Raw genomic sequence first — 26,306 nt, 5'->3', positions numbered from 1 at the left:
CACTTAAGAGTGCACAACTGCCACTCACCATTCACTATAAGCTGTTTTAATGGATTATTATTATTAGCATCATGAAGTAGTGTGATATTATTTTACTGTAGACTCCTTGTATGGTCATATCATATAGTTTGGTTTTTATTCGTCTGTATCGATCATCTTAACGGCTTATTATTTGACTTGATGTTTGTATTGCATAATGAGGGCGCGGACTTTGGGGCGGGGCTGAGACTGCCGGCAGTATCGTGGGTGTAATATTTACAAGATGTAGTTCGTTCTCATACGTTTGTATATTGAGGAATTGTGAAGTTTATTGGATGTGTCTTTTCCGTTGCGTGACATCTACATGACATCTACAGTACCATTTACATGACATCTACAGTACCATTTACATGACATCTACCAATTACATGATATCTACAGTACCAATTACATGACATCTACAGTACCATTTACATGACATCTACAGTACCATTTACATGACATCTACAGTACCAATTACATGACATCTACAGTACCAATTACATGACATCTACAGTACCAATTACATGACATCTACAGTACCAATTACATGACATCTACCAATTACATGATATCTACAGTACCAATTACATGACATCTACAGTACCAATTACATGATATCTACAGTACCATTTACATGACATCTACCGTACCAATTACATGACATCTACAGTACCAATTACATGACATCTACAGTACCAATTACATGACATCTACAGTACCAATTACATGACATCTACAGTACCATTTACATGACATCTACCAATTACATGATATCTACAGTACCAATTACATGACATCTACAGTACCAATTACATGACATCTACCAATTACATGACATCTACCAATTACATGACATCTACCAATTACATGATATCCACAGTACCAATTACATGATATCTACAGTACCATTTACGTGACATCTACCAATTACATGATATCTACAGTACCAATTACATGATATCTACAGTACCGTTTACGTGACATCTACCAATTACATGATATCTACAGTACCAATTACATGATATCTACAGTACCAATTACATGATATCTACAGTACCAATTACATGATATCTACAGTACCAATTACATGACATCTACAGTACCAATTACATGACATCTATAGTACCAATTACATGATATCTACAGTACCAATTACATGATATCTACCAATTACATGATATCTACAGTACCAATTACATGATATCTACCAATTACATGATATCTACAGTACCATTTACGTGACATCTACCAATTACATGATATCTACAAGTACCAATTACATGACATCTACAGTACCAATTACATGATATCTACCAATTACATGATATCTACAGTACCAATTACATGACATCTACAGTACCAATTATATGATATCTACCAATTACATGATATCTACAGTACCAATTACATGATATCTACAGTACCATTTACGTGACATCTACCAATTACATGATATCTACAGTACCAATTACATGATATCTACAGTACCAATTACATGATATCTACAGTACCAATTACATGATATCTACAGTACCAATTACATGACATCTACAGTACCAATTACATGACATCTACAGTATCAATTACATGACATCTACAGTACCAATTACATGATATCTACCAATTACATGATATCTACAGTACCATTTACGTGACATCTACCAATTACATGATATCTACAGTACCAATTACATGATATCTACAGTACCAATTACATGATATCTACAGTACCAATTACATGACATCTACAGTACCAATTACATGACATCTACAGTACCAATTACATGATATCTACAGTACCAATTACATGATATCTACAGTACCAATTACATGATATCTACAGTACCAATTACATGATATCTACCAATTACATGATATCTACAGTACCAATTACATGACATCTACAGTACCAATTACATGACATCTACAGTACCAATTACATGACATCTACAGTACCAATTACATGATATCTACCAATTACATGATATCTACCAATTACATGATATCTACCAATTACATGATATCTACAGTACCAATTACATGATATCTACAGTACCAATTACATGATATCTACCAATTACATGATATCTACAGTACCAATTACATGATATCTACCAATTACATGATATCTACAGTACCAATTACATGACATCTACAGTACCAATTACATGACATCTACAGTACCAATTACATGATATCTACCAATTACATGATATCTACAGTACCAATTACATGATATCTACCAATTACATGATATCTACAGTACCAATTACATGATATCTACAGTACCAATTACATGATATCTACAGTACCAATTACATGATATCTACAGTACCAATTACATGATATCTACAGTACCAATTACATGATATCTACAGTACCAATTACATGATATCTACAGTACCAATTACATGATATCTACAGTACCAATTACATGATATCTACAGTACCAATTACATGATATCTACAGTACCAATTACATGATATCTACAGTACCAATTACATGATATCTACAGTACCAATTACATGATATCTACAGTACCAATTACATGATATCTACAGTACCAATTACATGATATCTACAGTACCAATTACATGATATCTACAGTACCAATTACATGATATCTACAGTACCAATTACATGATATCTACAGTACCAATTACATGATATCTACAGTACCAATTACATGATATCTACAGTACCAATTACATGATATCTACAGTACCAATTACATGATATCTACAGTACCAATTACATGATATCTACCAATTACATGATATCTACAGTACCAATTACATGACATCTACAGTACCAATTACATGATATCTACCAATTACATGACATCTACAGTACCAATTACATGACATCTACCAATTATATGATATCTACAGTACCAATTACATGATATCTACCAATTACATGACATCTACAGTACCAATTACATGACATCTACCAATTATATGATATCTACAGTACCAATTACATGATATCTACCAATTACATGATATCTACAGTACCAATTACATGACATCTACAGTACCAATTACATGACATCTACAGTACCAATTACATGATATCTACCAATTACATGACATCTACCAATTACATGATATCTACCAATTACATGATATCTACAGTACCAATTACATGACATCTACAGTACCAATTACATGACATCTACAGTACCAATTACATGACATCTACAGTACCAATTACATGACATCTACAGTACCAATTACATGATATCTACCAATTACATGACATCTACCAATTACATGACATCTACAGTACCAATTACATGACATCTACAGTACCAATTACATGACATCTACAGTACCAATTACATGACATCTACAGTACCAATTACATGACATCTACCAATTATATGATATCTACAGTACACGCTCAGGCATTGACTCTTTCCCTCACGACTCTTATGCTCTTTAGTGTTGAATCAATCGATACATCTGCAAGACAAGATTACATTATCTCTTGGCATTATATCCAAAATCACAGAATATCGCTAAGAACCATCTATTAGATTAGGAGGTTCTACACACTTTTTCAGCTCAAGACCCAAATGCGAAATTGACCATCTTCCCGTGACCAAAATCATCCTACAATGACCCAAATTAAGAAGACATGGTATGTGATTTATAGATGTGTTTTCATAATTCGGGACCCACCTCACTTGCCCAGTGCCCGCTTTGGGTCCCCACCTATAGTTTAAGAAACCCTTTCCTAGATCGGAGAGTATCTCTTGACACTATCTCCTAGATGAGAGAGTATCTCTTGGCACTATCTCCTAGATCGGAGTATCTATATCTCCCAATGGCTCATGTCTGATAGTGTGTCGTTGGGGCAATAACATGCTGTCTTCATTTCACAGGCGCCACATTACATCGGTGCCGTCTGAAAACACGGTGCAATAAACTCAGTCATACAAGGCGTCCTTGATGTACAAGTCGGGGCTTTTAGAAGATTCACTGAACCCTGTTGTTGCTGTTTCCTTTTCCGGTTAGTGGGTATCTTTTGTCAAAATGGTGTCTGTTGATAGGAAATAGACTCATGACAACTAGTGTTGACTGATCTCGGCCCGGGAGAATCATCTCTGAACCGAATTGAGATTGAAAGAGTATATATTTTAAGAAATAAGGAAGTGTTCTTTTCCACAGTCGTGTCCCTTACGTTGTCTGCTCCATACATTACAGACTGTATGACCTCGCCTAGCTCCAAAGCATTATGCAGCCATCATAACACAGTTATTGATTGATCTGATATAGTAATATGGTTGTTATGCATCGGTAGAAACGGCCCATATCCATAGCAGCCATAACGGATCCATCCATAGACTCACTGTAGGCTGCTAAGCAAAACCCTCCTGTTCAGCTCAGCACTCCAAATAACTCTGGGAAATGTACGCCTTTCACACGTGGTTCCAAACCAAACACAGGCTCTTTACTCATGACCTGCAGCCCAGCACGACACTGCTTCTTTATACTGTGTTTGACTTACAACGCCTGGCGACAATCCTTAGCGACAACACTTAGCGACAACACAGCCAGCAGCACCCAGGGGACTTGGTTCTAAACCAAAAACCCTTCATTATACTGCGTCTCCTTAGCCAATCTCTTGACATCATTTCACACCTCTCACCGTTGGTTAGAAACCAAAAGCATTCCCAGAGTTCTAAGTCGATATATATTTCTTGATTAATCAGGATTTCAGAAAGGAATCAGGGTTACTGTGCTCTCTCTCTATCTCCCCCCTCCCCTCCCTCTCATCTCTCTCCATCTCTCTCTCTATCTCCCCCCTCCCCTCCCCCTCTCTCTCCATCTCTCTCTCTATTTCTCCATCTCCCCTTCTCTCTCCATCTCTCCCCCTCTCCATCTCTCCCCCTCTCCCTCCATCTCACCCCTTCTCTCTCCATCTCACCCCTTCTCTCTCCATCTCACCCCTTCTCTCTCCATCTCACCCCTTCTCTCTCCATCTCACCCCTTCTCTCTCCATCTCACCCCTTCTCTCTCCATCTCACCCCTTCTCTCTCCATCTCACCCCTTCTCTCTCCATCTCACCCCTTCTCTCTCCATCTCACCCCTTCTCTCTCCATCTCACCCCTTCTCTCTCCATCTCACCCCTTCTCTCTCCATCTCACCCCTTCTCTCTCCATCTCACCCCTTCTCTCTCATCTCACCCCTTCTCTCTCCATCTCACCCCTTCTCTCTCCATCTCTCCCCTTCTCTCTCCATCTCTCCCCATCTCTCCCCTTCTCTCTCCATCTCTCCCCTTCTCTCTCCATCTCTCCCCATCTCTCCCCCTCTCTCTCCATCTCTCTCTCCATCTATCTCTATTTCTCCCCCATCTCCATCTCTCCCCCTTCTCTCTCCATCTCTCCCCATCCCTCCCATCTCTCCCCCTCCCTCCCATCTCTCCCCCTCCCTCCCATCTCTCCCCCTCCCATCTCTCCCCCTCCCATCTCTCCCCCTCTCTCTCTCCCCCATCTCTCCCCCTCTCTCTCTCACTCTCTCTATGATGAAGGCTGTAAAACAGCTGTGATCTCTTAATGAGAGACACGTTGTCTTCTCCTGCCTGGCTTGGACTGTCTCTTAAACCACCGCTACTGCTTTTATCATGAGTGTTTTGATGCTCTTAAGCACTTCCAACACAGACAGTGGGAGATCATCAGAGACCGTGCATGACAGCAGCCAGTCACAGGGCAGTGATGTCATCAGCCATGGACCGCTGTTCAACGGATGCTTTTAGTTAAAGAGACCTTTGACCTGGATGTAGATTAGACTATATTTCGGAGGCCGTAGGTCCATTTTCGTTGGCTTGTGAAGCAGTGCTTCTCAGATCCTCCTTTCACTCTTATGATATTTGCTCATATCACAAGCACGGATGGCTCCATAAATCTGAACCATAGAAATGGTTTGAATACAGCACCATTTCAGACGCACAGTGTACTATTACGATATTGTAGCATAACAGCTGCTTCATGACAGGTGTCCATACTGCCTGTAATGTCGGTGCAGTTTACCATAGTCCACTTCTATCTCGAATCGATGTTTATTCTGATCTGACGGAATCCTAATTTAATAAGTGGTTTCTATCGTCACGGAAACCAAATGGGTGCCGTCCGTGTCAGGTCAGATGTCCTGTCGGTATGATGTCGTCGGGATTGACCGTCACTCTCTGTATGACTGGGCCACACTTCCCAGTGCCGGACAGCCGTTACAGAAACTACAGCTTCTCTCCAAATGGCAGCTTGTTCTCTATATAATGCACCAAGTCTGAGGGTACAGTCGGAGGCTAAAAAATCTGGATCGTTTGTCCTCTGGGTTTTGCCTGCTACATACGTTCTGTTATACTCACAGACATGATTCAAACAGTTTTAGAAACTTCAGAGTGTTTTCTATCCAAATCTACTAATAATATGCATATCTTATATTCTGGTGATGAGTAGCAGGAAGATGAAATTGGGCACGCTATTTATCCAAAAGTGAAAATGCTGCCCCCTATACCTTAAGAGGTTAAAGGCATTTATCTTGTGTTTCTCTCCTCAGCCACTGCCAATAGACCGGTCTCTCTAATCATTTTCCATGAAGACTGTAGGAACATATTGCAATCGATTGTCATCTTTGTATTTTGGTCATTCTTTTTTTAGCTTATTTTTGTTTATCAACATCTTTTCTGTCAAAATTTAAAGGGTCAAGTTTTGGTGGCATTCAAGAGATTCTGTGTAGAAGGGGATCTGCTGTGTGTTTTGGTTGTATGTGTCTTTTGGGTTGGTTATTTACACAGTCAGTTTCCTCTAGGAGGATGGTCACTTTCTGGAAGCCTAAATCAAGTTTTCAGATTAGACTGTACGAGGTTCAGCCTGCAGTGTCTGATGGGAAGAGGAGGAACGGTTGTTTTGTGATAAATATTCTAATCTGTCTTTTACAGCTGAACAATTTGATGTTATTGTCTGATTTGATTGGATTTATTTTGTTTGGTGGAGGAGGGGGGGGGGTAATTCAGGAATTTTCCATCCACAGATATTTTTCTATAAAGCTAATTCAGATGATTCTATACACTGTCGTATAAAACGCTGTACAGATGCAACAGACTGTATATCATGTTAGTGTCTCCTGAAGTTGTAAAACGTTGATATTGTTCGTTCTATTGAAGTAGTAGTTGTTAGTGTATGTGGTTGTAGAGGCGGTCTGGACCGCAGCACTGGGCTCCATATCAGGACTAGGAAAAACAATGCTCTGTTTTCTAATACTTTTTAAAAGACATATTATTGAAGTGGATTTTTGTAAGAAGGAAAATACTTTTAGAATCATTGGTATACACAGCACAACACACACACACACACACACATACACACTTCCTCTTTCTCACATCACAGCACACTGGAGAATGTTGTGTTTATCGGGCCCCTGTCTATGCCCCTCATGGAACTCTCCTATTTAAGGATGTTTATTGACACTCACACCTCTCATTCATATATATATATATATATATATATAGTACATGAACATAATAAGTTTGTTTCTACCTTGTCTGTCTCTACTGGCTCTGGTCTGTCGGTAGCTGGATGAGGAGACTGGGTAGAATGGCCCAGTTAGTAAAAGGCACTGGACCAGGGTTAGAGTCAAGTCCATTTAAATACCTGTCAATTCAGAAAGTAAAACCAAATTCTAAATGTTCCCAATTTTAAAAATGTTTTAAAAAGCATTGAAGATGATTGGAATTTCAGTATGCTTCCTGAATAAACTATAATTTAAATGGATTTGACCCCCAACCCTGCACTGGACTGACTTCCTGTTTGAGTTGTCCTGCTGTCCAGTCATTAGCTGGCTACTTGTGGTTTGGACAATGGATTCCCATAATGAGATTACCATGTCTGCTTGAACGTTTCTTGGTATTATTTCTGACCAGAAACTAGAGACACTAATGGGTCTTTATGAAAAAGCAGTTGTATACAGAGATTAAGCATATTTTTTTTCTTCTCCAAGTTAAAATCTCAACCAAACAAAAAGGTTGGTCCATTCACTGCACAAAATCCACATATCATTCACAAGCTAAGACACTTTCTATTTAATATTCTTATCAATATGATATCAGCCATTAAGATGAAATGAAACTTTGGTTGAAGTGAACTTTTGGTGAGAAACGTCTAGCCCAAATTATCCCTACACCGTTTCCCACTCTTGAGATCAGAGTAAAGTTGTAAACCAAAATGAAGAGAGGAGGTTCATCCTTACCTCTTCACAAAGCTTTAATATGCTTTAGGTGGCTTGAATCAATCATTTGTTTGTTGTCAGTTCAGAGTGAAGCGTTACAATTTGTTACTTTCAGTCGGCAACCATTTGTTGTTGAAGTCTTCTCATCCTATCACAGTCACTTGTTTGTGTTTCAGTGTATTCAACCCGGTCTCGAGCATTTCCTATTATTCTGTGAGTAAACACTCCATTTAGTAAAATATGTTACAGGTGGGCATATAACGCGAACGTCTAGCTTACCTAAAGGTTGCGATGTTCGAATCTCCTCACAGACAACTTTAGCGTTTTGTTCATTCGTAACATTGTACGTTTTGCAAATTCGTAACATGTAATACGAATTGTAATTCACATATCATGCGAAATGGGTGATGGACATCCACAAATGAACATATCATCGAGATTTTGAGTGTCTCGGATTTACATAGAGAAAAATAGGAAATGCTCTGAGACCAGGTTGGTGTTTTGTATGGTTGTTAAAGGATGGCTAGGAGATCCTAGTTTCCCTAGGTAGCACTTGGGTTGCTCCAAACATTTTTCTGAACCTGCTTTCATTGACCTTGCCTTGGGTTTTGCTTGTTTCCTTGAATATTTCTCTGTCATGTTGTCTGTTCTCAGCGCTGTAAGACAGTCCCTTACACAACATGGAGAAGCAATATCACTGTAATAAACAATGTAGTGTTGTTATTAGGATTATTCACATGCACCCTAGGTGTCATAATTGAAGTAAATCTCTTTTATACAAACACAGATGGTGTTGTCTTTGTTTGAAGTTTCTGCCGGTTTCCCTCGGGTCATCTTGTAACTGGCGCGGTAGGTAACCTCGCGGTTAAGAGAGTTGGGCCAGTAACCGAAAGGTCGCTGGTTCGAATCCCCGAGCAGACTAAAAGGGAAATCTGCCGATGTGCCCTTGAGTAAGGCACTTAACCTGTAAGTCGGTCTGGATAAGAGCGTCTGCTAAATGACTAAAATGTAACCGTTAAATCAGGATTATGCCTCTAGGACCATTCGGTCCAGTCAGACTGGTTTGGATTTCTCCCTGAACAATATGGCTGACATTTTCACCCCATTCTGGAACTTTGAGGGTTCAAAAATGTAATAATATATTTTTTAATGACATCGCACACAGAGAGGGAGAGACTCACACAGAACAGAGAGCGAGCAAGAGAGACAGACACACACACAGAGAGACAGACACACACACACAGAGACAGAGACATTTTAGGCAGAAGCCTCACTTTGAAAGTGTCCTTTCAACAAACAAGCCAGTTAGGACAGAACTCAGACAAGAACCTGTTCCATCCTGTGTTTTGGTAAGTGTCCTTCAGAACGTGTTTGGTAAGTGTCCTTCAGAACGTGTTTGGTAAGTGTCCTTCAGAACGTGTTTGGTAAGTGTCCTTCAGAACGTGTTTGGTAAGTGTCCTTCAGAACGTGTTTGGTAAGTGTCCTTCAGAACCTGTTTGGTAAGTGTCCTTCAGAACCTGTTTGGTCCTGTGTTCTTCAGAAGCCTAGGTAAAATGTCTCGTGGAGTAATCGAGACCCACGGCTGTTGCCGTCTGAAAACCGCTAAGTGACTGACTGGGGAGCTACATATGACCACAACATACAGATTAAATATGTGTCTGCGAATGCATTGAATGTATTGTAAGCCTAAGCACTGATGATCTATAATGATGTGTGTTTAACCGGCTGTCCTCTGTCTCCACGTGTTCCCTCCACAGGACGCTACGCAGACCTGCAGCTGGAGTTCTCGTCTGCAGTCCGGACCAGCGCCGAGCAGAAGGAGCTCATCCTCAAACTGGAACACGACCTGAGCAGCATCCAGACCATGTCCTCCCTGTCACGCCCTGATGCTGAGGTTTGTCTTTCACCTCTCTGACCTTTCACCTACCCTGACCCTGTGACATCACTACGAGCCTGGTGTTAGTCTCCCCATCACTGGGATGCACATAGGTCCCTATTCTCAGACGAGAGAAGTTGACTTAAGTCCGAATCGGGTCCTGAACCCCAAATTACTCCATGTCTAATCTGTTCTTATTAGTGTAAAGTATTTAAATGCACTTTAAATAAAGATTGATTTAATGTTTTCTCCACCAGGGGTCTGACCTGACCAGCATGATTGACAGCATCCCTGAGCCAATCAGAGAGGCCACTGCCATGTTTACAGGTATGTCGTAGGAGCTGTGTGTGTCTATAAAGGTGCTGGGTGTGTCTATAACGGTGCTGGGTGGTGCTGGGCGGGTCTATAACGGTGCTGGGTGGGTCTATAACGGTGCTGGGTGGGTCTATAATGGTGCTGGGTGGGTCTATAACGGTGCTGGGTGGGTCTATAACGGTGCTGGGTGGGTCTATAACGGTGCTGGGTGGGTCTATAACGGTGCTGGGTGGGTCTATAACGGTGCTGGGTGGGTCTATAACGGTGCTGGGTGGGTCTATAACGGTGCTGGGTGGGTCTATAACGGTGCTGGGTGGGTCTATAACGGTGCTGGGTGGGTCTATAACGGTGCTGGGTGTGTCTATAACGGTGCTGGGTGTGTCTATAACGGTGCTGGGTGTGTCTATAACGGTGCTGGGCGGGTCTATAACGGTGCTGGGCGGGTCTATAACGGTGCTGGGCGGGTCTATAACGGTGCTGGGCGGGTCTATAACGGTGCTGGGCGTGTCTATAACGGTGCTGGGCGGGTCTATAACGGTGCTGGGTGGTGCTGGGTGTGTCTATAACGGTGCTGGGTGGTGCTGGGTGTGTCTATAACGGTGCTGGGTGGTGCTGGGTGTGTCTATAACGGTGCTGGGTGTGTCTATAACGGTGCTGGGCGGGTCTATAACGGTGCTGGGCGGGTCTATAACGGTGCTGGGCGGGTCTATAACGGTGCTGGGTGGTGCTGGGTGTGTCTATAACGGTGCTGGGTGTGTCTATAACGGTGCTGGGTGTGTCTATAACGGTGCTGGGTGTGTATAACGGTGCTGGGTGGTGCTGGGTGTGTCTATAACGGTGCTGGGTGTGTCTATAACGGTGCTGGGTGTGTCTATAACGGTGCTGGGTGTGTCTATAACGGTGCTGGGTGTGTCTATAACGGTGCTGGGTGTGTCTATAACGGTGCTGGGCGGGTCTATAACGGTGCTGGGCGGGTCTATAACGGTGCTGGGCGGGTCTATAACGGTGCTGGGCGGGTCTATAACGGTGCTGGGCGTGTCTATAACGGTGCTGGGCGGGTCTATAACGGTGCTGGGTGGTGCTGGGTGTGTCTATAACGGTGCTGGGTGGTGCTGGGTGTGTCTATAACGGTGCTGGGTGGTGCTGGGTGTGTCTATAACGGTGCTGGGTGTGTCTATAACGGTGCTGGGCGGGTCTATAACGGTGCTGGGCGGGTCTATAACGGTGCTGGGCGGGTCTATAACGGTGCTGGGTGGTGCTGGGTGTGTCTATAACGGTGCTGGGTGTGTCTATAACGGTGCTGGGTGTGTCTATAACGGTGCTGGGTGTGTATAACGGTGCTGGGTGGTGCTGGGTGTGTCTATAACGGTGCTGGGTGTGTCTATAACGGTGCTGGGTGTGTCTATAACGGTGCTGGGTGTGTCTATAACGGTGCTGGGTGGTGCTGGGTGTGTCTAACAGTGCTGGGTGGTGCTGGGTGTGTCTATAACGGTGCTCGGTGTGTATAACGGTGCTGGGTGTGTATAACGGTGCTGGGTGTGTATAACGGTGCTGGGTGTGTATAACGGTGCTGGGTGTGTCTATAACGGTGCTGGGTGTGTCTATAACGGTGCTGGGTGGTGCTGGGTGTGTCTATAATGGTGCTGGGTGTGTCTAACTGTGCTGGGTGTGTCTAACGGTGCTGGGTGGTGCTGGGTGTGTCTATAACGGTGCTGGGTGGTGCTGGTTGTGTCTATAACGGTGCTGGGTGTGTCTAACGGTGCTGGGTGGTGCTGGGTGTGTCTATAACTGTGCTGGGTGGTGCTGGTTGTGTCTATAACGGTGCTGGGTGTGTCTAACGGTGCTGGGTGGTGCTGGGTGTGTCTAACGGTGCTGGGTGGTGCTGGGTGTGTCTAACGGTGCTGGGTGGTGCTGGTTGTGTCTATAACGGTGCTGGGTGTGTCTAACGGTGCTGGGTGGTGCTGGGTGTGTCTAACGGTGCTGGGTATCCTCCCCTCCCAGGTATGGCCCCCAAGGGGGAGCTGCCTCAAGGCCAGATGGACTCTCTCCTCTCCATAATCTCCAGCCAGAGAGAGAGGTTCCGCTCACGCAACCAGGAGCTGGAAGCTGTGAGTCCCACTCATATATATATATATATATATATATATATATATATATATATATACACACACACACTAGAGGTCGACCGATTATGATTTTTCAATAGCGATTTTTGGAGGACCAAAAAAGGCAATACCGAATAATTCTGCTGATTTATATAAATATATATAAGATATATATATTTAATAAATAAATATTATTATTATTTTTTTTTAAATGTATTTATTTATTTGCAATGACAATTACAACAATACTGAATTAACTTATTTTAACTTAATATAATACATCAATAAAATCAATTTAGCCTCAAGTAAATAATGAAACATGTTCAATTTGGTTTAAATAATGCAAAAACAAAGTGTTTGAGAATAAAGTAAAAGTGCCATGTAAGAAAGCTAACATTTAAGTTCCTTGCTCAGAACATGAGAACATTTGAAAGCTGGTGGTTCCTTTTAACATGAGTTATCAATATTCCCAGGTAAGAAGTTTTAGGTTGTAGTTATTATAGGACTATTTCCCTCTATACCATTTGTATTTCATTAACCTTTGACTATTGGATATTCTTATAGGCACTTTAGTATTGCCAGTGTAACAGTATAGCTTCCATCCCTCTCCTCGCCCCTACCTGGGCTCGAACCAGGAACACATCGACAACAGCCACCCTCGAAGCATCGTTACCCATCGCTCCACAAAAGCCGCGGCCCTTGCAGAGCAAGGGGAACAACTACTCCAAGTCTCAGAGCGAGTGACGTTTGAAACTCTATTAGCGCCCACCCCGCTAACTAGCTAGCCATTTCACATCGGTTACACCAGGCTAATCTCGGGAGTTGATAGGCTTGAAGTCATAAACAGCTCAATGCTTGAAGCACAGCGAAGAGCTGCTGGCAAAACGCACAAAAGTGCTGTTTGAATGAAGTTTGAGCCAGGTGGCCCAAACTGTTGCATATACCGTGACTCTGTGTGCAATGAACGCAAGAGAAGTGACACAATTTCACCTGGTTAATATTGCCTGCTAACCTGGATTTCTTAAAGCTAAATATGCAGGTTTAAAAATATATACTTCTGTGTATTGATTTTAAGGCATTGATGTTTATGGTTAGGTACACATTGGAGCAACGATACACACCTCATCGATTATATGCAACGCAGGACACGCTAGATAAACTAGTAATATCATCAACCATGTGGAGTTAACTAGTGATTATGATTGATTGTTTTTTTATAAGATAAGTTTAATGCTAGCTAGCAACTTACCTTGGCTTCTACTGCATTCGCGTAACAGGCAGGCTCCTCGTGGAGTGCAATGAGAGGCAGGTGGTTAGAGCGTTGGACTAGTTAACTGTAAGGTTGCAAGATTGGATCCCCCGAGCTGACAAGGTACAAATCTGTCGTTCTACCCCTGAACAGGCAGTTAACCCACTGTTCCCAGGCCGTCATTGAAAATAAGAATGTGTTCTTAACTGACTTGCCTGGTTAAATAAAGGTAAAGAAAATGTAAAATCTGCATTTCCGATTGTTATGAAAACTTGAAATCGGCCATTTAGATTAATCTGTCGACCTCTAATATATACACACATACACACACAGACTTTTCCACCCTCTTTCTTACCCCCCTTCCCTCTCTCTGTGTCCTCCAGGAGAGTCGTTCCGTGCAGGTGACCATGCTGGCTCTGCAGAGTGAGCTGGACAGCCTGCGTGCCGACAACATCAAACTCTACGAGAAGATCAAGTTCCTCCAGAGCTACCCTGGCAGGGTGAGTAGGTTCCTCTAGAGCTACCCTGGCAGGGTGAGTAGGTTCCTCTAGAGCTACCCTGGCAGGGTGGACTGACTTCCTGTCTGTCTGTCTCCCCCTACAGGCTGGAGGCAGTGATGACACGGTTACGGTGCGTTACTCTTCCCAGTATGAGGAGAGACTGGACCCCTTCGCCTCCTTCAGCAAGAGGGTGAGGACAACCACACACACTTTAGGCAGATTGGTCAGTGTGTGTTGATGTGTATTGGTCAGTATATTGGTCAGTCTGTGTTGATGTGTATTGGTCAGTCTGTGTTGATGTGTATTGGTCAGTCTGTGTTGATGTGTATTGGTCAGTCTGTGTTGATGTGTATTGGTCAGTATATTGGTCAGTCTGTGTTGATGTGTATTGGTCAGTCTGTGTTGATGTGTATTGGTCAGTCTGTGTTGATGTGTATTGGTCAGTCTGTGTTGATGTGTATTGGTCAGTCTGTGTTGATGTGTATTGGTCAGTCTGTGGTGATGTGTATTGGTCAGTCTGTGTTGATGTGTATTGGTCAGTCTGTGGTGATGTGTATTGGTCAGTCTGTGGTGATGTGTATTGGTCAGTCTGTGGTGATGTGTATTGGTCAGTCTGTGGTGATGTGTAAGGGTCAGTCTGTGTTGATGTGTATTGGTCAGTATATTGGTCAGTGTGTGTTGATGTGTATTGGTCAGTCTGTGGTGATGTGTATTGGTCAGTCTGTGGTGATGTGTATTGGTCAGTCTGTGGTGATGTGTATTGGTCAGTCTGTGTTGATGTGTATTGGTCAGTATATTGGTCAGTCTGTGTTGATGTGTATTGGTCAGTCTGTGTTGATGTGTATTGGTCAGTCTGTGTTGATGTGTGTTGGTCAGTATGTGTTGATGTGTATTGGTCAGTATGTGTTGATGTGTATTGGTCAGTCTGTGTTGATGTGTATTGGTCAGTCTGTGTTGATGTGTATTGGTCAGTCTGTGTTGATGTGTATTGGTCAGTCTGTGTTGATGTGTATTGGTCAGTCTGTGTTGATGTGTATTGGTCAGTCTGTGGTGATGTGTATTGGTCAGTCTGTGGTGATGTGTATTGGTCAGTCTGTGGTGATGTGTATTGGTCAGTCTGTGTTGATGTGTATTGGTCAGTATATTGGTCAGTCTGTGTTGATGTGTATTGGTCAGTCTGTGTTGATGTGTATTGGTCAGTCTGTGTTGATGTGTGTTGGTCAGTATGTGTTGATGTGTATTGGTCAGTATGTGTTGATGTGTATTGGTCAGTCTGTGTTGATGTGTATTGGTCAGTCTGTGTTGATGTGTATTGGTCAGTCTGTGTTGATGTGTATTGGTCAGTCTGTGTTGATGTGTATTGGTCAGTCTGTGTTGATGTGTATTGGTCAGTCTGTGTTGATGTGTATTGGTATGTGTTGTTGAGACTCATGTGTGTTTCCAGGAACGCCAGCGCAGATACCTGAGCCTCAGCCCCTGGGACAAGGTTACACTCAGCCTGGTGAGTCACACACACACAGGGGCTGTATGTATATTAGTGTACTGCTCTAGGGATATTATTTACTATTATGTATAGGTTTTTATCTGGCATTTGTTTACTCTTTATGTGATGTGCAATGCAGAGAACACCAGAAGAAGAATGATCATTTCATTACCACAGTGAATTATTCTAATGTTTGTTTATGCGTCAATTAATCCCATAAGGGACGGGGGTTGCCAACTGACGTGCATGTGTGTGACAAACGGTAGTAATTCACCCGTGTGTTTTAGGGTCGTGGTATTCTCTCCAACAAGATGGCCAGAACCATTGCTTTCTTTTACACCCTCTTCCTGCATTGCCTGGTCTTCCTGGTATGTAACCTTTCACCTCCCACCACCGCACTGGCTGTTCACAGATGTCGGTGCTGATGTCATAACGTGTGTTTGTGTGTGTTCTCAGGTGCTGTATAAGACGGCCTGGAGTGAGAGCATCGGTCGAGACTGCTCTGCCTTCTGTGCTAAGAAGTGAGTACTTCATTCTGTCTTCCTCCCCCCGCTAGCAGAACAGTGGTGTCAGGTTGGGCTTGCCTTTAATTCTATCCATCTCTTCTTCTTTCAATCCCCTCCCTTCTGTCCGTCTGTCAGGTACTCAGATCACCTGCATCGTTTCCATGAGAACGGGGACAACCTGTGATGTCAACCGGGATGTCAACAGGTCGTGGGCAGACTGGAATAGCAGCTTTATTTTCTCCAGTAGATGCTTTAGCCCACTGTGGGGTGTGCTTTCTCTCTGCTTTGGGGGGGGGGAGACTAAAGGGAGGTGGCTGACATGCAAACTCATATTTAATTTTCCAATTAGGTTAAGAGTTTGGTTAAGGTTAGGGTTAATCTAAAGGTCAGTTATAGATGTTGGCTAGTCGGGCTGTCAGAAAAATCCCCTTAGGCTCTCTCTCTCCCCAGCTCTCTCCCCAAGGCATAGAAACTAACTGCTTATGAAAGAGAATTTAGCCATTTTTGTCAGACATTTTGTCATACCTTAGACCATGTTGTGTGAAAATGTCAAACTTTGATTTAAAGAGTAAACTATCAGTCTAAGGTCTTGGATAGTCCTCTGCTACCTTAACATTGATATGTTAAAGAATAACGTTAATTAACTAAAGACAATCATTTTTAAGAGAAGTTGAGAATCTGTTTTTGATAGAAATGGATTAAAGTTTAAATTGAACTTAACGATAGTATCTTACCATTTCCTAGTACCAAAGGGATCAATATGTTTAGTTTTGCTATAGTCTGTCCTAGCCTGTAGTCTCCAATACTGATATTATTAAACTAATGATTTTGATGAATGAAGAAGTGATTGACAAGAGGGGTGTTTTGTTGTCCTTTGATTCGGGTCGTTTTTAGGGTGTTGAGGAATATTGTGAAAGTACGTGTGTATTTGTGAAAGGATTTGAATATTACAATTGCTATACAATTTAAGAGATCATGTTTAAAGATGAAGTTCCATCTTTGGCTTTTACATTTCCCTCTTTGAGATTATTACATAGTTCAGTAAAATGTGAAGAATTATCACAGCACCTGTAATTGCTATAAATCTGAATTATCACAGCACCTGTAATTGCTATAAATCTGAATTATCACAGCACCTGTAATTGCTATAAATCTGAATTATCACAGCACCTGTAATTGCTATAAATCTGAATTATCACAGCACCTGTAATTGCTATAAATCTGAATTATCACAGCACCTGTAATTGCTATAAATCTGAATTATCACAGCACCTGTAATTGCTATAAATCTGAATTATCACAGCACCTGTAATTGCTATAAATCTGAATTATCACATTGCTATAAATCTGAATTATCACAGCACCTGTAATTGCTATAAATCTGAATTATCACATTGCTATAAATCTGAATTATCACAGCACCTGTAATTGCTATAAATCTGAATTATCACAGCACCTGTAATTGCTATAAATCTGAATTATCACATTGCTATAAATCTGAATTATCACAGCACCTATAATTGCTATAAATCTGAATTATCACAGCACCTTTTATTGCTATAAATGTCTGAATTGAACTAGATTGGCAGTATGGTTTAACTTGTATCTTATGTTGAAGTGTATCTGTGTCATGACATGCTGTTGTTTTCTTAGGGTGGGTGTCCAGGCAGGGACATTGTTTCCAGCCAGGTGAATAGGGGTGATGTGGTTGTGTTGAGGGGTCTTTGGCTCCTAGATTGATGGATTTGGACAGATGACATCACACAGGTCATGATTACTGTTACAGTAGTTCACAATGAAGGATTGCTGAGTCTCGTGTGATTGACTATTATGATGAAATAGATTCCTATACTCCAACCTCCTCCCTCCACTTGCTATTAGGACATGTACTAACTTGAGCTGCAAACCATATATCACTTTCATCACCATTCGCTATCATTCTAAATAAACTCTATGCATTTACCTGTGTGTTTTGGTCACAATGAGAGATGTCACAATATGTGGAATGATTCACCTTTATTTATGCAGGGAGTCATAGAAATATAATAAATGTATGTGGATGTTACAATGTGAATCATAATGACGTCACAATGATCCATTTCTAAATGATGTCACAATGTCAAAATTATGTCACAGTGAGTGATGTCAAAATGATGTCACAATGAGTGATGTCACAATAAGTGGTGCCAGAATGTTCAATGTCACCATTAATGCTTAATGTTACAGTGGACGATGATAAAGTGAATGTTGTCACAGTATGGGATAAAACATTTATTTTCTGTCATATTGCATCACAGGTACTAATGGTGTTTTCAAAACAACTGGGAACTCGGAAATCTCTGATTGCAGTGCATTCAAGATAACTGGGAACTCGGGGGAATTTTCATTCTAGATCTCTGACCTGAAGATCACGTCATGATTAGATGTCGTATTTTTCAAGAGTTCCCAGTTGTCCTGGAAGCGCTATGAGGTCAAATCATGACTTCAGTGATCTTCAGGTCAGAAAGTCAAGGTTCTAGAAAGATGCTTGTGTTTACAACTTGTAATCCGCGTTGGAGCGAATCACTTTTGTCAAGTCTGAAAAGTGTGTTGCATTATCGGGTAAAAATCATTGTGACATAATTTAGACATTGATCATTGTGACATAATTTAGACATTGATCATTGTGACATCATTTAGACATTGATCATTGTGACATCATTTAGACATTGATCATTGTGACATCATTTAGACATTGATCATTGTGACATCATTTAGACATTGATCATTGTGACATCTTTTAGACATTGATCATTGTGACATCGTTTAGACATTGATCATTGTGACATCGTTTAGACATTGATCATTGTGACATCGTTTAGACATTGGTCATTGTGACATCATTTAGACATTGATCATTGTGACGTCATTTAGACATTGATCATTGTGACGTCATTTAGACATTGATCATTGTGACGTCATTTAGACATTGATCATTGTGACATCATTTAGACATTGATCATTGTGACATCATTTAGACATTGATCATTGTGACATCATTTAGACATTGATCATTGTGACGTAATGAAGTTTTGACTGCAGTCGATTGCATGTTTCTGCACTTTGTTCTAGACCACATACATCCTGCAGCCATCGCCTGCATTGTGGGACGCTCTAATGTCAACCAATCATTAAGGCGTTTTTGTTTGACCCACGCGAACGTGTCCAAAGAAATGACCAACTGGAACCAACTTTACAGCGATTCATGTCACCTATACAGCGAATATATATATATATACATACAAATAAAATGTGATTTTCAGGTGTTCTCTCTTACTAATTGTTTGTACACATGGTTTCAGTCTGAGTGTCGGGGTATGGGGCTAGCAGACGTGTTTATTTCAACGTTGTGAAGAAACAGTTTTACAAAACCATGGCAATGCCGCCACGTTGATCTGAGCCTTGCTGTTGGACTTCCGTCTGTCGCAGAGGCACTTCCCCCAACTTCACTCTTCGACGTTGGTCTCCAGTCAGTAGCTCGAGCCCTACCACTCAAACGTGCCAATAATTTGATGTGTTGGAATGAGAGGTCTCTTGTCTACGGTATGTGGGGGTTGTGGGAGGTCTCAGGTCTTGTGCTTCTGAGTGAGACTGAATTATTAATGTGAGGAAGACCCTTTAAAGAGTTCCACACGTCTCTAAACCTCTTACTGGATCATTCAACTTTAAAGAGGTTTTCTGACCACAGGAAACCCACCACACACACACACATCCACCACTTACTCCCCCAGTCCATCTCACATCCACCCTCCAGTCAGCATAATCACCCTGGCCTGATCCAATCTTCAGAGGCTTCAATTCACCTTTTTCCTCCCCCAGACCATCTCACATCCACCCTCCAGTCAGCATAATCACCCTGGCCTGATCCAATCTTCAGAGGCTTCAATTCACCTTTTTCCTCCCCCAGACCATCTCACATCCACCCTCCAGTCAGCATAATCACCCTGGCCTGATCCAATCTTCAGAGACTTCAATTAACCTTTTTCCTCCCCAATTTACCTGTCAGCTAATCCCTCCCCCTCACCCCACCTGCCACTCCCATCTAATCAGTGCATCCTCTATTCAGAGCTCCCGCTTGCTCTCTGCAGTCAGTCAGTTTTCCTCCTCTCATCAACCTCTCCATAAATATTCACCTCCGTCGTCTCTGAAATAACAGCATAGTTCTTAAAGAGTGTGTTTTAATTTCGTCGGAGGAATCGTCTCAAATGGCACTTCCTCAATAATGCATAGTTGGGATGGGTCAAATCAAATGTTATTGGTCACATACATGTTTAGTAAATGTTATTGGTCACATACATGTTTAGCAAATGGTATTGGTCACATACACGTTTAGTAAATGTTATTGGTCACATACACGTTTAGTAAATGTAGTGTGCCCCCGGTGATGCGTTAGACCACACCACCTTCTGGAGAGCCCTGCGGTTGTGGGCGATGCTGTTGCCGTACCAGGCGGTGGATACAGCCCGACAGGATGCTCTGTTGTGCGTCTGTAGAAGTTTGTGAGGGTTTTAGGTGACAAGCCACATTTCTTTAGCCTCCTGAGGTTGAATAGGCACTGTTTTGCCTTCTTCACCACACTGTCAATGATGTGTACGCCGAAGAACTTGAAGCTTTGCACCTTCTCCACTGCGGTTCCGTTGATGTGGATAGGGGCGTGCTCCCTCTGCTGTATCCTGAAGTCCATGATCAGCTCCTTTTATTGACGTTGAGGGAGAGGTTATTTTCCTGGCACCACTCCGCCAGGGCCCTCACCTCCTCCCTGTAGTCTCGTCATTGTTCGTAATCAGGCCTACCACTGTTGTCATCTGCAAACTTGATGATTGAGTTGGAGGCGTGCGTGGTCATGCAGTCATGGGGGAACAGGAGGGGGCTGAGCACGCACCCTTGTGGGGCCCCTGTGTTGAGGATCAGTGAAGTGAAGGTGGTGTTTCCAACCTTCACCACATGGGGGCGGCCTGTCAGGAAGTCCAGGACCCAATTGCACAGAGCGGGGTTCAGACCCAGGGCCCTGAGCTTGATGATGAGCTTGGAGGGTAGAATGATGTTGAAGGCTGAGCTATACTCAATGAACAACATTCTTACATAGATATTCCTCTTGCCCTATTCAGATATTCCACATGGTCCTATTGTCCAATGGCCATTTCATCGTCTGTGTATCTATTGGGGCGATATGCAAATGGAGGAGGGTCTAGGGTGTCAGGTAAGGTAGAGGTGATAACGAGCCTCTCAAAGCACTTCATGATGACAGAAATGAGTGCTATGGGGCGATAGTCATTTAGTTCAGTTACCTGTGCTTTCTTGGGTACAGGAACAATGGTGGCTATCTTGAAGCATGTGGGGACAGCAGACTGGGTAGGGAGAGATTGAATATGTCTGTAAACACTCCAGCCAGCTGGTCTGCACATGCTCTGCCCGGCAGCCTTGCAACGCTTAACTCTCTCACTGACGTCGGCCACGGAGAACGAGAGCCTTGGGAACGGGCCGCGTCGATGGCACTGTGTTACCCTCAAAGCAAAGAAAGTGTTTAGCTGGTCTGGGAGCAAGACGTCGGTGTCTGCGACGTGGCTGCGTTTCCCTTTGTCGTCTGTGATTGTCTGTAGACCCTGCTACATACGTATTGTGTCTGAGTCATTTCCTGTTTGATTGCCTTACGGAGGGAATAACTACACTGTTTGTATTCAACCATATTCCCAGTCATCTTGCCAAGGTTAAATGTGGTGCTAGTAGGCGCTTTCAGTTTAGTGTGAGTGCTGCCATCTGTCCACGGTCTCTGGTTTGGGTAGGTTTTAATCGTCACAGTGGGAACAACATCCCCTATACACTTCCTGATGAACTCAGTCACCGTGTCCGTGTATACATCAATGATATTCTCTGAGGCTACCCGGGAACATATCCCAGTCCGCACGATCAAAACAATCTTTCATGGATTCCGATTGGTCAGACACCAGCGATGAATAGATCTTAGCACGGGTATTTCCTGTTTGAGTTTCTGCCTATAGGAAGGAAGGAGCAAAGGGGAGTTGTGATCTGATTTGCCGAAGGGAGGCCGGGGGAGGGCCTTGTAGGCATCCCGGAAGAGAGAATAGCAGTTGTCGAGTGTTTTCCCAGTGCGAGTACTACAGTCAATGTGTTGATAGAACTTCAGTAGCATTTTTCCTCAAATTTGTTTTTATCTCCAGCTACAATAAATAAATGGATGTGTGGTTTACAATTTACATAAAGTCCAATGTAGTTCCTTGATGGCCGTCGGGGTATCGGCTTGAGGGGGAATGTGACTATAACCGAAGACAATTCACTTGGGAGAGGTAATACAGTCAGTTGGGTGAACAAAAGGACTTGAGTTTCTGAAATTTTTTCACAATCACACCATGAGTAGTTAATCATGAAACAAACACCACGCCCTTCTTCTGAGAACCCAGCTGGCTGTATGGACTGGGACAGTATATTCAAAGAGAGCCATTATTCCGTGAAACAGAGTATGTTACAGTCCCGGATGTATTTCTGGAACGAGATCCTCGCCCTGAGCTCGTCTACTTTACTGTCCAGAGACTGGACATTAACGAGTAATATACTTGGAAGGACCATCCTGAGTCAAACTAGAAGTATACCATTCCGAATACCTTTTCTCCACCGGTGGCATCTTGGAGCCTCTGGGACCAGTTCATTTGCCCTGGAGGGTACAAACAAAAGATCCAATCCAGGAAAGTCGTGTTCCTGGTTGTAATGCTGGTCGTAATGCTGGTCGTAATGCTGGTCGTAATTCCTGGTCGTAATTCCTGGTCGTAATGCTGGTCGTAATGCTGGTCGTAATGCTGGTCGTAAATGCTGGTCGTAATGCTGGTCGTATTCCTGGTCGTAATGCTGGTCGTATTCCTGGTCGTAATGCTGGTCGTAATGCTGGTCGTAATGCTGGTGAGGTACCGCCACTCTGATATCCAACAGTTATTTATGGCTGTATGTAATAACACAAAAACCATTCTTGGCTAATAATGTAAGAAATAACACACAGAAAAACTAAATTCTGCCAAGTTGCTTAAGAGCTAGAAGCAGAGCTGCAATCTGTCGGTGCCATCTTACTTAAGCTCAAAAACACAATGATAAATGTGAAAAAATAATAGCAAGTTGAAATCCAGACACTTACATGTTGACTGTCTGTCTACAGCATGTCGTCAGCAGAGGGCGATAGAGAATGTGTTCTCTTTACTGACCTCATCCTGACACTCCTCTTATCCTCACCTTAGGTGTGTCTGTGTTTGTTTGTATATTTCTCTTTTATTCTGTCTGTGTGGTTGTCCAGTGTGTATGTGGATAAAGGGATCATTCTGTCCTGTCTGTCTCTTTGTGTGCGGTTTTTCAGTGTGCATTTGGATAAAGGGATCTGTCCTGTCTGTTTGTCTCTGTGTGTAGAGCTATGTCTGTCTGTCTGTCTGTCTGTCTGTCTGTCTGTCTGTCTGTCTGTCTGTCTGTCTGTCTGTCTGTCTGTCTGTCTGTCTGTCTGTCTGTCTGTCTGTCTGTCTGTCTGTCTGTCTGTCTGTCTGTCTGTCTGTCTGTCTGTCTGTGTGTAGCGCTATGTCTGTCTGTCTGTCTGTCTGTCTGTGTGTAGCGCTATGTCTGTCTGTCTGTCTGTCTGTCTGTCTGTGTGTAGCGCTATGTCTGTCTGTCTGTCTGTCTGTGTGTAGCGCTATGTCTGTCTGTCTGTCTGTCTGTGTGTAGCGCTATGTCTGTCTGTCTGTCTGTCTGTGTGTAGCGCTATGTCTGTCTGTCTGTCTGTCTGTGTGTAGCGCTATGTCTGTCTGTCTGTCTGTCTGTCTGTCTGTGTGTAGCGCTATGTCTGTCTGTCTGTCTGTCTGTCTGTCTGTCTGTCTGTCTGTCTGTCTGTCTGTCTGTCTGTGTGTAGCGCTATGTCTGTCTGTCTGTCTGTCTGTCTGTCTGTCTGTCTGTGTGTAGCGCTATGTCTGTCTGTCTGTCTCTGTGTGTAGCGCTATGTCTGTCTGTCTGTCTCTGTGTGTAGCGCTATGTCTGTCTGTCTGTCTCTATACTCAACCTCCCCTGTCTCTATGCTCAGCCTCCCCTGTCTCTATGCTCAACCTCCCCTGTCTCTATGCTCAACCTCCCCTGTCTCTATGCTCAACCTCCCCTGTCTCTATGCTCAACTTCCCCTGTCCCCATGCTCAACCTCCCCTGTCTCTATGCTCAACCTCCCCTGTCTCTATGCTCAACCTCCCCTGTCTCTATGCTCAACCTCCCCTGTCTCTATGCTCAACTTCCCCTGTCCCCATGCTCAACCTCCCCTGTCTCTATGCTCAACCTCCCTGTCTCTATGCTCAACCTCCCCTGTCTCTATGCTCAACCTCCCTGTCTCTATGCTCAACCTCCCTGTCTCTATGCTCAACCTCCCCTGTCTCTATGCTCAACCTCCCTGTCTCTATGCTCAACCTCCCCTGTCTCTATACTCAACCTCCCCTGTCTCTATACTCAACCTCCCCTGTCTCTATGCTCAACATCCCCTGTCTCTATGCTCTCAACCTCCCCTGTCTCTATGCTCTCAACCTCCCCTGTCTCTGCTCTCAACCTCCCCTGTCTCTGCTCTCAACCTCCCCTGTCTCTGCTCTCAACCTCCCCTGTCTCTGCTCTCAACCTCCCCTGTCTCTATGCTCTCAACCTCCCCTGTCTCTATGCTCTCAACCTCCCCTGTCTCTATGCTCTCAACCTCCCCTGTCTCTATGCTCTCAACCTCCCCTGTCTCTATGCTCTCAACCTCCCCTGTCTCTATGCTCTCAACCTCCCCTGTCTCTATGCTCTCAACCTCCCCTGTCTCTATGCTCTCAACCTCCCCTGTCTCTATGCTCTCAACCTCCCCTGTCCCCATGCTCAACCTCCCCTGTCTCTATGCTCAACCTCCCCTGTCTCCATGCTCAACCTCCCCTGTCTCTATGCTCAACCTCCCCTGTCTCTATGCTCAACCTCCCCTGTCTCTATGCTCTCAACCTCCCCTGTCTCCATTCTCAACCTCCCCTGTCCCCATGCTCAACCTCCCCTGTCTCTATGCTCTCAACCTCCCCTGTCTCTATGCTCTCAACCTCCCCTGTCTCTATGCTCTCAACCTCCCCTGTCTCTATGCTCTCAACCTCCCCTGTCTCTATGCTCTCAACCTCCCCTGTCTCTATGCTCTCAACCTCCCCTGTCTCTATGCTCTCAACCTCCCCTGTCTCTATGCTCTCAACCTCCCCTGTCACTATGCTCTCAACTTTGTTAGAAATAATATATTTCCCATGATGTAGTGGTGCTGAATGTAAAAAATGGTATGGTCGTACCCCAACAACAGAATGGTGTGGTCGTACCCCAACAACAGAATGGTGGCAGTGTACCCCAACGACGGAATGGTGGCAGTGTACCCCAACAACAGAATGGTGGCAGTGTACCCCAACGACGGAATGGTGGCAGTGTACCCCAACAACAGAATGGTGGCAGTGTACCCCAACGATGGAATGGTGTGGGTGTACCCCAACGACAGAATGGTGGCAGTGTACCCCAACGACGGAATGGTGGCAGTGTACCCCAACGACGGAATGGTGGCAGTGTACCCCAACGACAGAATGGTGGCAGTGTACCCCAACGACAGAATGGTGGCAGTGTACCCCAACGACAGAATGGTGGCAGTGTACCCCAACAACAGAATGGTGGCAGTGTACCCCAACAACAGAATGGTGGCAGTGTACCCCAACGACAGAATGGTGGCAGTGTACCCCAACGACAGAATGGTGTGGCAGTGTACCCCAACAACAGAATGGTGTGGCAGTGTACCCCAACAACAGAATGGTGTGGTCGTACCCCAACAACAGAATGGTGTGGTCGTACCCCAACAACACCCCAACAACAGAATGGTGTGGTCGTACCCCAACAACAGAATGGTGTGGTCGTACCCCAACAACAGAATGGTGTGGTCATGGTGTGGTCGTACCCCAACAACAGAATGGTGT

At 43.6% G+C, this 26,306-nt stretch overlaps 1 protein-coding gene across 1 annotated transcript in view; it reads left to right on the top strand.

Annotated features, from left to right (window-relative positions):
• The window catches only part of cux1b (cut-like homeobox 1b), a 149,024-nt gene extending 130,775 nt beyond the window's left edge, over positions 1-18,249 (top strand). Inside the window, exons 15-23 of the mRNA XM_046293672.1 lie at positions 10,011-10,147; positions 10,387-10,456; positions 12,446-12,552; positions 14,182-14,298; positions 14,402-14,488; positions 15,743-15,799; positions 16,069-16,149; positions 16,238-16,302; positions 16,423-18,249. Of these exons, the coding sequence (XP_046149628.1) occupies positions 10,011-10,147; positions 10,387-10,456; positions 12,446-12,552; positions 14,182-14,298; positions 14,402-14,488; positions 15,743-15,799; positions 16,069-16,149; positions 16,238-16,302; positions 16,423-16,471 (770 nt within the window). The 3' untranslated portion in view covers positions 16,472-18,249. The remainder of the gene's footprint in view (positions 1-10,010; positions 10,148-10,386; positions 10,457-12,445; positions 12,553-14,181; positions 14,299-14,401; positions 14,489-15,742; positions 15,800-16,068; positions 16,150-16,237; positions 16,303-16,422) is intronic.
• Positions 18,250-26,306: the final 8,057 nt, after the last annotated feature.

The sequence above is a fragment of the Oncorhynchus gorbuscha genome, linkage group LG13 (genome assembly GCF_021184085.1).
Source record: "Oncorhynchus gorbuscha isolate QuinsamMale2020 ecotype Even-year linkage group LG13, OgorEven_v1.0, whole genome shotgun sequence".
NCBI classification, from domain to species: Eukaryota; Metazoa; Chordata; class Actinopteri; order Salmoniformes; family Salmonidae; genus Oncorhynchus; species Oncorhynchus gorbuscha.
This window is presented reverse-complemented; position numbering and strand designations above follow the sequence as displayed.